The sequence below is a fragment of the Pyxicephalus adspersus genome, chromosome Z (genome assembly GCF_032062135.1).
Source record: "Pyxicephalus adspersus chromosome Z, UCB_Pads_2.0, whole genome shotgun sequence".
Taxonomy (NCBI): domain Eukaryota; kingdom Metazoa; phylum Chordata; class Amphibia; order Anura; family Pyxicephalidae; genus Pyxicephalus; species Pyxicephalus adspersus.
This window is the reverse complement of record NC_092871.1, coordinates 63,326,335-63,339,570: the sequence shown is the minus strand read 5'-3', so window position 1 is coordinate 63,339,570 and position 13,236 is coordinate 63,326,335. Positions and strand designations below refer to the sequence as shown.

Genomic DNA, 13,236 nt, shown 5'->3' with positions numbered 1-13,236 from the left:
CACACACATACATACATATCATAGACATTATCTCTGGGGTTGACTACACTTTTAAATCTGCAAACTTAACTGCTGGATGGCAGACACCACAAGTTACCAGATTGTATACGTAGAGTGCCCACAAACCCTAAACCTGAGTCATCTGTAAATTCTGACTTTCTGGTATAGGTAGTGTAAGCAAGCACCTTTCTGTTTCCTGTAATGGAATATGTGGTGCCTGAGGAGCCTTACAAAAACGCCTTAGTATTGCTACATACATGTGTGTCGTACTGTACTCATGTCAATGAAAACAATAAATAAGAAACACTGGGTATATATTTATGCTGTCAAAGGAGGAGGCTAAAAAATACAGTTAAGGAGGCAGCTCTATTCAATATCAGCTGACGCTAAGTTGTAAAGCAGGATGAGAATAAAGAAGACAATATATGTGCCTCTCCATATGTGGAACACATAGAAAAAGAAAACCTGTTTCATGGCAAAAGAAAGTCCCCCCTTATCAGGGCTACAGATTTAAAAAAAAACTAAGCAATTGAAAAATTCTGTTAGGAGAGAAAAATATCTACAATACTGTAGATTTTCTTTAATATACTTGATCTATAACTCTGAAAAAGGGGGAACTTTCATGCCCCCCCGTTGGTTTGGCAAAAAAAAAAAAAAAAACAGCCCTTGCATAGGCCAATCTGCAGTGGAGGACTTGGAATGTATCTAAGCAATTTTTGTTAGGTATGCTACAGGTATGACTGTTCAATTACCAATTTGAACATGAGCAGAGGCTTTATTCAAAGGCCCGTATCTGCTTTAGGCGTGTATGGAATATGTGATTTAAACATCAATGGAAATTTCTATACTGAGGACAGAGATGGCCAGTACAGGTGTCTTAATATTTATGATGCTGATGTCATAACTTACCATTGCAGACTCTCTGGTTGGGGAGTCTTTGGGTGCACCTACCCTTTCTGATTCCATTGGCAGGTAGATTTGGGTAGGTTTTAGCGGAGGCTTTATTGAAGATTCGTCAGTGAACTCTAACTTTTTTACTGGAAAGTTACTGAAAGAGAACAAAACATATTTTAATCATTTCAAAACAGTGTAGCATACCTCAGTAATCCCTACATCCTAATCTATTTTACCAGGGAGCAGTATTGTTTACTGGCAACCCACATGTGGACAGCTTTGTGTGTCTGCTGAAGCCATTAGAAAGCTAAATGGTTTTTGCTAGCCATGAAGGATTTACAATGTAGTGGGTATTAAGGCAATGTGTAGCAATTTTGTACAAATTTTTCTTTCCTTGTTCAGACTTATAAGGAAATATAAGACACCAATAAAAATAAGACACCAATAAGGAAACTAAGGGGTCCTGAAATCTTCCACCCTAAATACATTATCAAACACCAAATTTTCTCCATTAGGTTTACAAGGTCAAACTATTTTGAATTCTCATATGCAGCCATTATGTGATAATTATAGTTCAATTTTTAAGAATTTTCCTTTGTTGTAAAATGCCTGCTTAAAATGTACAATAATGCAAGATGAAATTAATTACACCGAGAACGCATTTTTTGTTGAGTTAGATCTTACATTTGTTTTTTGCTAATTTTGGGGTGGTGAATCCAGAAATGACCTCAGTTTTTTGGTTTCCAGTTTTTACAATACAGGGTACCCTCCATTTTTGTCAAAAAACATACAAATTTTACATACAATTAATAAATAATGAACTAATAACTTGCATGTACTGTTTATTTAAAATTATTTTGTTCATACAAAGGATTTAATAGTTACTCTATGACTTTTTTATAGTAAAGCATTTAAAAATAATTGGGTAAGTGGTTAAGGTAAAAGTTTACGCTTATAGCTTTTCCTGGAGTGTTCAGCGTTAGGACAATCCTGCCGAATGCTCCAACAATAGTTAGCCATCATACGTACATCCCATCTACCCTGATACCAACCTTCCATGACCTTCAAATCTTGATGGAATCGTTCACCTTGCTCATCACTGACTGCACCAAGGTTTTCCAGGAAGTTTGAAAGATGGCTATGCAGAAAATGCACCTTGATGCTTATATTGCAATCAAGCATTTTGTAGCTATCCAAGAGTTTCTGGACAATTTTTGTGTAATTATTTGCTTGTGAGTTTCCAAGAAATTCCATGACAATGGCTTTGAATGATAACCAAGCATTCTTTGCGACTTCCGACATTGTCCTGAAACGTTCATCTATGATGAGCTGCCAAATATGTGGACCATCAAGTACTTGAAAAAAGATGGCAAAGCTTTAACAAACTGCTTCATCAGACCCAGTTTCATGTGCAAAGGCGGAAGTATAATAATATTTCTATCAACAAGTGGCTCATGTAGAACGTTTGGATCACTTGGTTTTAGGGCAGATCTTGGAGGCCAATTCCTTTCCATCCAATGCCTCTCACAAGCTCTGCTGTTCCACATGCACAGATAACAGGGATACTTGGTGTATTCCCATTGCTGACTAAGAAGGAAGCATACCATTTTAAGGTCAACACAGATGACCCAATTGTGATGGTGATAGTGCAACAACTCAATGACTTTCTTTATGTCTGCATATTCTATATTCTAACCGAATGGCCAATTGGGACTGACCCAAATATATTGCCATTGTGAAGGAGGACACACTTTAGGCTCCGCTTTGAGCTATCAATGAATAGTCACCATTCATTTGAGTTAAAGATTGAAATTCCCAATGCCTCCATTAAACCAGGTATGTTATGGCAATGCACAAAGCAACTGTCAGTTTCAAAGTACTGCAAAAGTGCAATTTCTCTGGTTCGAAAGTACGATACCTTTGTTCCTTTTCCTTACGTACAGAGTCCTCTAAAATTTCAAACTCTTCATCATTGTTGTTACCCAGTTTATCACCATAATCATGTTCTTTAAGAGAGGGTAGTGTAAGGAAAACTGACACTGGGATTTCATCTGAATGAGCCACTGAGCGTTGAGCCGATGGTGGACTGGGATACTCTATGTTACATTGAAATGATCTCCTGGCTCTTGCCAAACCATAGGTATACCAAATGGCATCTTATCACGTGTTTCCTTTGTCCACATCCGTAAACCTTCAACACACTGTTTGCACACCTTATGAGGGGCCCAAGACATATCTTGATCACCAAGTTTACCTTTGCCAAATAGGCTTGCTCTACAAATGTGCTGATGTTCGCCCTTTGACTTGGAATGGTAAAACTGCCACAGATATAACAAAATGAATCAGGGATGTTTAGGCACTTATGACGAGAAACAGCAAAGCCAGACATGATCTCAAAGAAAGGAAATACGTAGGTAAAAAAATATATTTTGCTTATTAACTACGTAGAGCAGCACACAACCTCTGACCACACTGTCTTGCATGTAAATGAATAGCCTATAAAAATCCATGCTACAGTAATCGCATTAATATACGCGGTATAAAAAAACCCTGCCGTGATAGAAGAAAACTAAAGGCACTTTCAGCATAACTATAGTGACAATCAGCTTAAAAATTTAAGTCAACAATAAATTTGTTCAAAATTGTTCCCCAATGTTATTCCTAGCAATACGTTCTCCCTCTCCCTTTATAAGGCTCTATCTGAGGTTTCATTTAGAGACAGGGTTTTTGATAGAAAAAAAACTTTTGATGTGATCTCTCCATAGAAAACTCATCTGGTTTCCTGTATGCACCTTGTGGGAGGGCTTCATTTGCAAAGCAGTAGTATGGCCATACTCAAGGAGCAACAGTATTTTTGATTGGAGTACTGAGGAGCGAGTTTGCCTGACCATGGGAGACCCAAACCATTGGAGTATTTGTGAGTGCCTAACCATGGAAGACCCAAACCATTGCACTATTTGTGAGTGCAGAAGTCCATCTCTCTGGCGTGGTGCTGCTGAAAATCATCACAGTTAAATAAGAAAGAACAAAAATAATAACAATGAGTATTTTCTGTTATGCATCCTGCACACAATGAAACAAGGTATAAGCTGCAGAAGACAACATGTCAAAAACATCAGTAGATCTAGACATATAGGTAGCTAAAAATATACTTGTATCTTGATATTTTTGCCCTATTAAGCAATGCCTCACCTTCAAAGTTTTCCAATTGGTCAGCATGGCTACATTTACATTAAAAATATCAATAAGGGGGCTTGAGCAGCAGGCGAGCGGGGTCAAAGTTAAACTTTAACCTAGACCAGGGATTTCTCCAGTTTAGATCTGGAATAAGACCATCTGTAGACGAATAATCAGTGGGAACCTACCTGTAATTTGTAGAATTTGCCTGACTCTCTGCAGTAGTAGGCACAGGAAGGGGTGGGCTTAGTGTTGTCAAGGTACCACATGGCGGTAGAATGCTCATCATAAGGCGGCCCCATGTAGCAAAGTTAATGTTCATTTGGGTGGCACGAAGAAAATTCTTACCTGAGAGTAAACAAAGGGGAGAAATTACTAACCTAGTTTTAAAGGGCAACGATGGGCTAATATATTGAATTTACACCAAGAAATCTTGGGAAAGTAACAAGAAAATAGATGAACCGAAACAGCACTAAGAAAAAAAAGGCACTGCACACTTACCCTTCTGTTTGGGAAATATACGCTTCTGTCTCTGTACTTTGCCTCTCCTCTCAATTACAGGATTACAAAACATAATCTGAAAAAAAACAATAACCACTAGAAACAGATATCGAGATATGACTTGATTTGCTTCATGATTTTTCAACATCAGTGACACTAGAAAGAATTATGATTGTTAGATTAGCAAAACAAGCATGTGCCTGATATTAGTGGTTGGAAAAAAACAACCTGGATATTACCCTAAACACAGATTTATTTTAAACAGCAAAGATAACCCATTCCAGACTGAGTCACCCCTACATTTAGCACGATCAGCAACTGAGGAGGAAAAACAAAACAGCAGCCACCAGGAAACCACACGTGCCATCCAATCTTACCTCTGCAAATAGCATTCCTTGTGGCTCCATCTGCAGACAAACCCCATGGCGTTCATTATCCAGAAAGTCTTCAAGTCGCACAAAACTAATGGCACAGAGCTCACGCCAATCTCGCCAGTGGATGGAAATCTCCATTTCACGCGACTACAGGAGATGAAAATTGATTGTGTAAGGGCAGAGGTACACAAGGTTTTCAGAGCATAGCATAAAACATCTGTGTACATAAAAGCCTTACCCTCTCCAGTTCAATGCTAAATCTCTGATCCCAGCACTGGTTGTGTACCGAAGCCCAACCAGTGTGTCCCACTGGCTTGTTATCAACCTTTAATAAGCACATCACTTCTCCTAAAGAAAAAAAAAAAAAGGCAAAACATTATCCATAAAGCATCTTACAGATAAGTACCCAATAGAAAAAAAATATAGAGTAAAAATACCCATAATAACAGTATTCACTATATGAATTCAGAAGCCCTCATATATGCATTTATTTCACCACATTTTAAAAACATTAAAAAAACATGCAGTTAGGGTAATTGGCTTCCCCCACAAAATTGTCTTTAGACTGTATTAAAGACATATGACTATGATAGGGACATAAGATTGTGAGCCCCTTTGAGGGACAGCTAGTGACATGACTATGGATTTTGTACAGCACTGCATATTATATTGGTGCTATATAAGTACTCTGTGTAGTAGTAGTAGTAACTTACATGCAGGACAAACTCCTTACAGCTATAGTGGTTGGAACCAACCATACAATACAAATCAAGAGGTGGGGAGCTAGGAACAACAACAGTCAACATTGTGGTGTAAACCTTTCAAAAAAAATAAAGATAGTGTTGTAAATATTAAAGTGTTAAACTAACTCCAGCTATTAAAGAATTAAAGTCTACCTAAGGATAGCCATACACTAATCTAGTTTAATTTATTGGATTTTCAGTTAGATTAACTTTTTTGATATAAATGTTGATCAAGCAATCCATCATACCTGCCATATGTACCACATTTAATGCATTTTTGGGCATTAATATTTGTTCACTATATTTTCTCACAATTAAATTAGAAGTAAAGTTTCAAAAATTTGTGATCATGCAAGGCTTTATTGCAGAGAGGGATAGGCGATGCCCCTTTTGCAATAGGCATTCCTGATTAAATTCATTGAGCTGCACATACACAAAAACATAGCCTGAAGGTTGTGGACAGCCAAATCATCAAATACATGAAGGCCAACTTTCTCCTGAAAATGGAGCAGTTAGTGAATAAAGGGAAGATGTGCATTACATTATGTACATTAACACTGCATGGAAACTTTAAAAAAAATGCTTGCTCCGTTAAAAGAAAAAGAAAAAAAAAATATGGATAAGATACCACAGAGCTCATCTGTCCGTAGATAGCGACCTGAGCCTCCTCGTCCGTAACTGCTTCCTCCAGTTTTGTTCCGTATGAAGTTCTTTGTGTCAGGGCTACCATAACTTGAGGCAGCACGAGAGCGTCCTGGGACATTTTCAAGGAAACCTTGACAGCCCAAAATGTGTATCTCCAAGGTTCCTGTAGAAGACCATAAACATTCAAATATAACCCCAGGTTTTAAACTGGTCCACTTTGTACCTTTCCATCTACAACTGAGATACCTGTAAGTGCAGTGGCCTTGATAAGATATGTCGAAGGCTGACCAAAGGTCTGGTCTTTCCTATCTATTCCCCCAGTGGATGGGAATTGCTGCAGATCCTGCTTGATTAGCTCCTCTTTTGCATGTCCTGGGGGTAGCTCCAAAAGGCAGCCCTCCATTGATAACCTTAGAAGTTCAATCTTTTGGCAAGATTCATGCAACCTGGACTGAGCCTAGAAAAAATAAGCATCATCTGCATATTAATATTTGTTACAACTACTAGCAAGTAAGTAAAATCTCCTTCTCCTCCCTGATGATTCTAATACTGTTTTCTTTCCACAGGATCACCCAGGGTCAGCAATTGCCCCCTGGTGCAGAGGTAACATAAGTAATAATAATAGTTTCAACAGTCAATAAGAATATAAATCTTGGTGTCCGTAAACCTTTTGGATGTGTTCACAAACATGTATCCTACTACCTTGTGGATTGCTGCAAATTTAAAGTCTGACACCAAGGGGGAAAGAGACTAAAGAAATGCTTCTTCCTGCTCCTAAAAGACCAGAGAAATCATCTTGTCCTAGAAAATGCCACTTGACTGGAGCTCTGGGATGGTTTTAGGAAAAAACAGACAGCAGTTTTGCAAAACAAAAAGTGCTGCTGCTTCATATTGAGATATGGCAGGACTATTAATACAGAATGAAAGGTACATTTTAAAGGGATGCTAAACAGTACAGAACTTCAAACTGTCATTTCTCTTCATTGGTATAGCAGGACACAACAGAATATTTGGACTTTCTCACATCTGAAAGTGGGCATTGTCATACCCACCATTATAACACATGCTATCCACTGCACTGCAGAGCACCATCTCACCTCAGCTAGAGCCTTGCGGTCCTGCACTTTGTGGCCACCTAGCAACTTGACCACGTTCTTAGCGCCCTCAGCTACTGCCGATTCCACGCGCAAGTGACGCCTCAGCTGCTCCACACGTGTTTCCAGGGGTGATAAAACCACTGTGGAATCACTGAGGTCAGTCATGGACCCTGGTGACTGTGTCAGTTTTACAATCTGCATGCGGAGCAATTCAGTTTTTATCCGGGTATCCTGGAGCATCATTTGTGCTGTTGCCATCAACTTCCTGTCCTTTAGGAGATTACAAACGTGTTAAAAGGGTCTTCTGCTTTCATTATTCGCTTTGCCTAATTTTGCTTTTATTAGGATTTCGTAAAATGATGTCTTAAATATTTTTATAACACTTTAAACCTTTTTGTGTAAATCCTATTAATCATAATACCCATTTCACATTGACAGGTTATTGGGAGAGTGGAATAAGTTACAAGATAGCATCGGGAGCAAGGAGGTACTATGGTTCAGGAGAAAAAATCTCATAACAAAAAACAAGTTTCTAATATACCGTTTATTATATTTCTTGTTTGGATAAAAAAAAAAAAAAAAAAAAAAAAAAACATTCAGATAGTGCTCTATGTTGGGCTCTCTTTTTAAATGCCCTTTAAAATGTCCCTCCTTGTAGACCCAAAACAAGTATACAGATAAGAACTTCAGATTTACATTAGGCTGGTTGTATAAAAATTCCTAATGCTGCTGACCTCTACTGTCCCTTAACTAGCTCCAGCCCTGGGATAAGTAGGTCACCACCATATAGATTTAAAATATGCATGATGTAAATTGTCCTATCAATCCACAATGTTTATTTAAAAGCATTCTTTATATGTGCAGTTTGTAATCATTTATGTAATGAAAGGGAATCATTTTGGCACATTGTAAACACTTAAGATTTTGCTTACTGCTTTGCAGGGCTATGCAAAGATTGTACTTTCCAATATGTCAGCCTGTGTGACTAATACCCCATTACAATAGTTAGGCACGAAGGGCAAGGATGTGTATATTGCTCCTTCCAGTGGCCAATCTAAAAATCTCATTATTTTATACAAAATAAGGAAAAGAAAAAGTGAAAATTCATAAAAGCAAAAATACATTTTATTTCATCTGCCTAAAAAAATATGTATGCTAACTTCCCTCTGAAAATACTTGTTAGTCGGTGATCTGGTACAGCCTATGCAGATGAGAATGTCCTAATCTGCAAACTTGTTCAAGGTAAGAGGTTTTAAAAGTTACTGAAACCATTGTTGACAAAAATCAAAAACTTGAATTTTAAAAGAGAAAACACACACAGCCACTTCACCAGTCATGCTGATAAGGATATGTGTGGATGGCAGACAATTTGCTTCTAAAGCTACCTACACACGTCCTCATGTGTACCCAGCTTAGTGGGAACGACCAATTGCTTTATCTGTGTATTTTCAAGTTCCTGTTTCAGGAAACAATTAGCCCATAAGGCCAGAGCAAGTTATCTATTACCAAGGAGTGAGCAGGACATACAGCAGCCCTGGTGGACCAATATGGGTCTGTCTATTCCACATATACATTAATATTACCCAGAACACTAGGATACTAAAAAAATCATTTTTTTTATTGTGGCACAAATTGGGCTCTTTATGGAATAAAAATTGCCATCAATGTTATTTACAGCCAAAAAGACATAAAAAACATAAAACAAACTTTTTTAGAATTAAACAGTGTTATTCCCAAAATAACCAATATGTACTTTTAATGCGTTGCTAAAAACATTAATAAATGGTAGTAAAAAAACAACAAAAAAAAAAAGGATGAAAAGTGACAGCTATGTTACAGCATAACTCTAGGCCTGAATTTTACTGGTCTAGAATCATTTACTGGCACTGATGCAGTGCCTCCACCCTTTGGTGAACTTGTCAATTTACAAAAGGCACAGACGGAGGCAAGATTTGGTGTATGGCTCAGTGATGGGGGAATAGAGACATGATACCAGCACTGATGTCTAATGAACCGCACCACTGATGTCTGCAGTGAGCTGGAAATACAATGCAAAGGGAAAGCAAAGGGCTGATAATAAATCCTAATACACTGTCATTATCATAGTTAGGGTTGGGCTTTAAAGCTTTAACTGCCTGATAATTTTTTTGCACACATTAAAATGCCCAAGTTTAGGCTTAAAGATGACCTAAATCCCCCTGAAAAAAAAAAACTAAATGACCACACACACGGACCACCACTATCTGACAGTCCTTTGCTGTCTGTATGCGTATAAGCAAACTCCAAGCTGCTATAATGACCAGAAGTTAGTTTATATGCTGGTGAAATTGCTACCATAAAGACTATGCCTTGGCAGTGAGGAAGGAAAAGGAAGAGATAATCATGGTTCCTTAGATTGCACACTTTTTCTCATGCCTTACTTTTCTGATATTTTTATAATGAATATAAATAGTTAAATAAATGATCTTCTACTACAAGAAAGCCTTGCAAACAATCTTTTATTCAGATACATTCACATCTATTGGAATACATTCCCCAGTTAGTATTTGGGCAAATAAAGCCTAACATTTTTAAGCTTAGAAAGCTGCTGGCTTTGGATCAATCAGCACCCCCAAATTTCTGGTTGGGGAGAGCACTTGGGGAATTCCACTGTGAAGTAACATGACTGCCCCCTTTCAGGACTGCATGTCAAATGATTCCCAACATCAGCTAAGCAATGTGCATGTTTCCTGTCGTTGTATGGCTAAAATTGCACACAATGGTGGTTACACTGAGGCTCTATGGGCCCTGCAAAGTAGTGTAGCCACCCAAAAACCAAAAGAGAGCGAAAAGCAACAACAGACTTATAAAGCAAACTACACCACAAACAAAGTCAGCAACAATAAACAAGGATTTCATATTTTAAGGTTGAACTTTAGGCTGATATAAAAGACAAATAACGCAGCTCTGTGCATTTCAACAGCTTCCTAAATGCAGCATAAGTATGTGAATGTGACTAACTGTGCCTGTCCTGTCACATGCATGCAAGTCATCTGTGTGAATCTCAGGCAGGATGGACAGACATACCAATTAAGGTTCAGGTAAATAAGTTCATATATATTTCATTTGTGTATTAGGACATATGCCTGCAGTTCAGTTTTATGCTTATTTACCATAAAAAACAGTGCTAAATTCATATATTTAAAAGAAAAGATACTTAATAAAAGGTCACAGTACTGAAAAGGAAACCTTGTCCACAAATGTGGTCACATGCAGTTACTCACTTTAAAAGCTCCGCTGGAGAACATCTGGATGATATTCTCTGCTCCTTGCTTCACTTTGTGTTCAATATGTAACTGTCTCTTTAAGGCTTCCACTCTGCGCTGCTTTGGATCCTGGCTCTGATCAAATATACAAGTATCTGGGGACACCATGCCATCTGCAAACATAGACACACTTGGTTAACCAATGTTTTGTTAAGAGGAAGTTTATTTATTAAAGGAAATTAACAAAAAGAGGTTGCCATCTGAAAACGCTAGTTGCCAGTATGCCTGTTGATGATAATACTTGAGTCCCTATCCTGAAAAAGCAAGATCCAGGAACACCTTGCAGGGTTATTTAGGCCAGAAGATTGGCAGAGACCAGAGGATTGGCAAAAGGCCGGCAACTAAGATTTTCAGAAGGAGGGGTCAGCAACGACAACTTACGCATTTCTGAATGAAGATTGGTGTTAGGACAACAAGCTTCCAGTTACCAGCATACTGGTAAGGACTTGGTGAGGTGTGAGGATAATGGACTGTAAAGATGGAAATCCTCTTTATGATACAACTAGAGAACAAATTGTTTTCTCCATATTTTTACCAATCCCAGGGCAGACCTTATCGAGGAACCTGGGAGACAGAAATTAACCCAGGCTCCAGGGTTGTCATCCTGGTCCAAGCTTCACTACCTGACATTTTGAAGGAAATAAAAACAGTGCTGGTTGTTTCTGACCTCTCTTTTAAATGCCAGTTGCCTGGCGGTCATTCTGAACCTCCTACAATATGGAGATACAAACTTTTGGCTTTTCTCGGACTTCCTGATGTTCATACTTTATGTGCAGTTCCCTGTCGCCACCATAGGGGAAGCATATCAGCTGGTGAGCTAGCAATTTCAGATAGAAAAAAGTTATACACATTTGCACCAGGTCAGCGGCTTTCTGGGTAATGAACTCAGGATCAGACCTGCACCTTTCTGAAGAAAGGCTTATACATAAATGGGTCTCTTTAAAGGAATGATAATACAAAAAAACAGTGTGCAATGTATCACGTGTTCATTTTCTCTCTTAACTTGGTATATTGGTTCCGGGTCTGTGATATCACTTGCTTCAGATTCAACCCAAGAGCAAACCCGCATCCTAGAGAACAGCAACTTCTATCTGAGGCTTCTCACACAGGTTTCCTTGATAAAAGATCCTTTTTCAAGACATTTCTTTTTAAGGGGACCTGTACCTGGAGGAATATTTGGGAGCCCTCCTTCTGAAAATGCTGGATGCTTGGCTGTCTCCAGCTTCAACGTGTGCTAAACTTGTAGAATAGAAAGGACTCTTGATCTGTCACAAACTAAAACAGCATCTGACATTTTCAGGAGAGGTCAGCAATAGAACCTGATTTCTCAAGTACAGGTTTCCTTTAACCTGCCGAGCAAACTTTGTCTTTTTTCTTCCTCTGGCCGGCGTCCTCCACGTCTCATGAGTCACTGGGTAGTTCCCGGTGACGTCAGTGCATGCGAATGTTCTGTTCGGGCCGTGATGGGAAATTCAAATCTTTTTGTATTGCATAAATACAAAATAACTGTATTAAATGCAATACCGTCGATTTATATGTGTAAAAGCAGTACATTGTCTTTCATTTATTTTAAAGAATAACATAAAATTAATATTTATTTTTTAAAACACATTTTTTTTTTTAGATTTAATTTATTTTTTTTTTTTATGATTTTGTGTTTTCAACTTGATTATACTCATACTATTATATTATGCTGTAAAATAAATTTTAATGAAAAACAATGTACCGCTTTAGACATAAATCCGGACAGAAATGAAACGCCCAGGAGGTTAAATCATAAAATCCTTTAACCAAAGCCCACCATCCGTGCCTTTTTTGACGTCCTTCTCCATAATGACGATCCTCCCATTAAGCTCCTGCAGCTGGCGGTGCAGCTCCTGTAAGCGGCGGTTGGAAGTCTTCAACTGGCTCTCTATGTGGCTCTGATGTTTTTTGTCTGTGGACACCTTGCGCAGGTTCTCTGCCCCCTCTTTTATCTTCAGCTCTCTCTGAATCTCTCGCTTCAGCTGTTCCTTGGAGTCCTCCAACTGCTGCTGAAAGCTGGGATCCAGCAGCTGCGGCCTTCCATTCCTAATCTCCATCCTGCAACTCACCTGCAGGGATACAGAGAGTGAAGGGTTAAGTACAAGGAGTTGGTGAGAAAGAGTGAAGCAGATAACACATAACTGATGGGCGTGCAGGCTGCAGAGAGACAACTGCACCACCCTGTGGAAAGGTAAACATACACTGCCAGGAATTTCAGGAAATTAAAGAGTAACTTTAAGTCCTCCAGATTCATTGTCAAAGCCAGAGGAAGGACAAAACAGGGCATTGTAGGGCAATAAAGCCTTAGGAGGGACACCAAGATGGGACAATTTAGCTAAAGGAGAAACACAGGATCAGGAAATTATAACAGGAGGAGGGATAGCAAATAGGGGCACTGGCGCTTGAGGAGGGATAGCAAATAGGGGCACTGGCGCTTGAGGAGGGACAGCAAATAGGGGCACTGGCGCTTGAGGAG

General features: G+C 38.8%; 1 protein-coding gene across 1 annotated transcript in view; it reads right to left on the bottom strand.

Moving 5' to 3' along the window:
* Positions 1-12,837, bottom strand: part of PKN3 (protein kinase N3) — a 23,970-nt gene extending 11,133 nt beyond the window's left edge. The window contains exons 1-10 of the mRNA XM_072429888.1: positions 12,547-12,837; positions 10,695-10,849; positions 7,432-7,701; positions 6,581-6,791; positions 6,318-6,497; positions 5,185-5,294; positions 4,950-5,093; positions 4,573-4,648; positions 4,260-4,419; positions 910-1,048 (exon numbers count right to left, since the gene is read on the bottom strand). Coding sequence (XP_072285989.1) covers positions 910-1,048; positions 4,260-4,419; positions 4,573-4,648; positions 4,950-5,093; positions 5,185-5,294; positions 6,318-6,497; positions 6,581-6,791; positions 7,432-7,701; positions 10,695-10,849; positions 12,547-12,817 — 1,716 coding nt within the window. The 5' untranslated portion in view covers positions 12,818-12,837. The remainder of the gene's footprint in view (positions 1-909; positions 1,049-4,259; positions 4,420-4,572; positions 4,649-4,949; positions 5,094-5,184; positions 5,295-6,317; positions 6,498-6,580; positions 6,792-7,431; positions 7,702-10,694; positions 10,850-12,546) is intronic.
* Between the last annotated feature and the right edge of the window lie 399 nt (positions 12,838-13,236).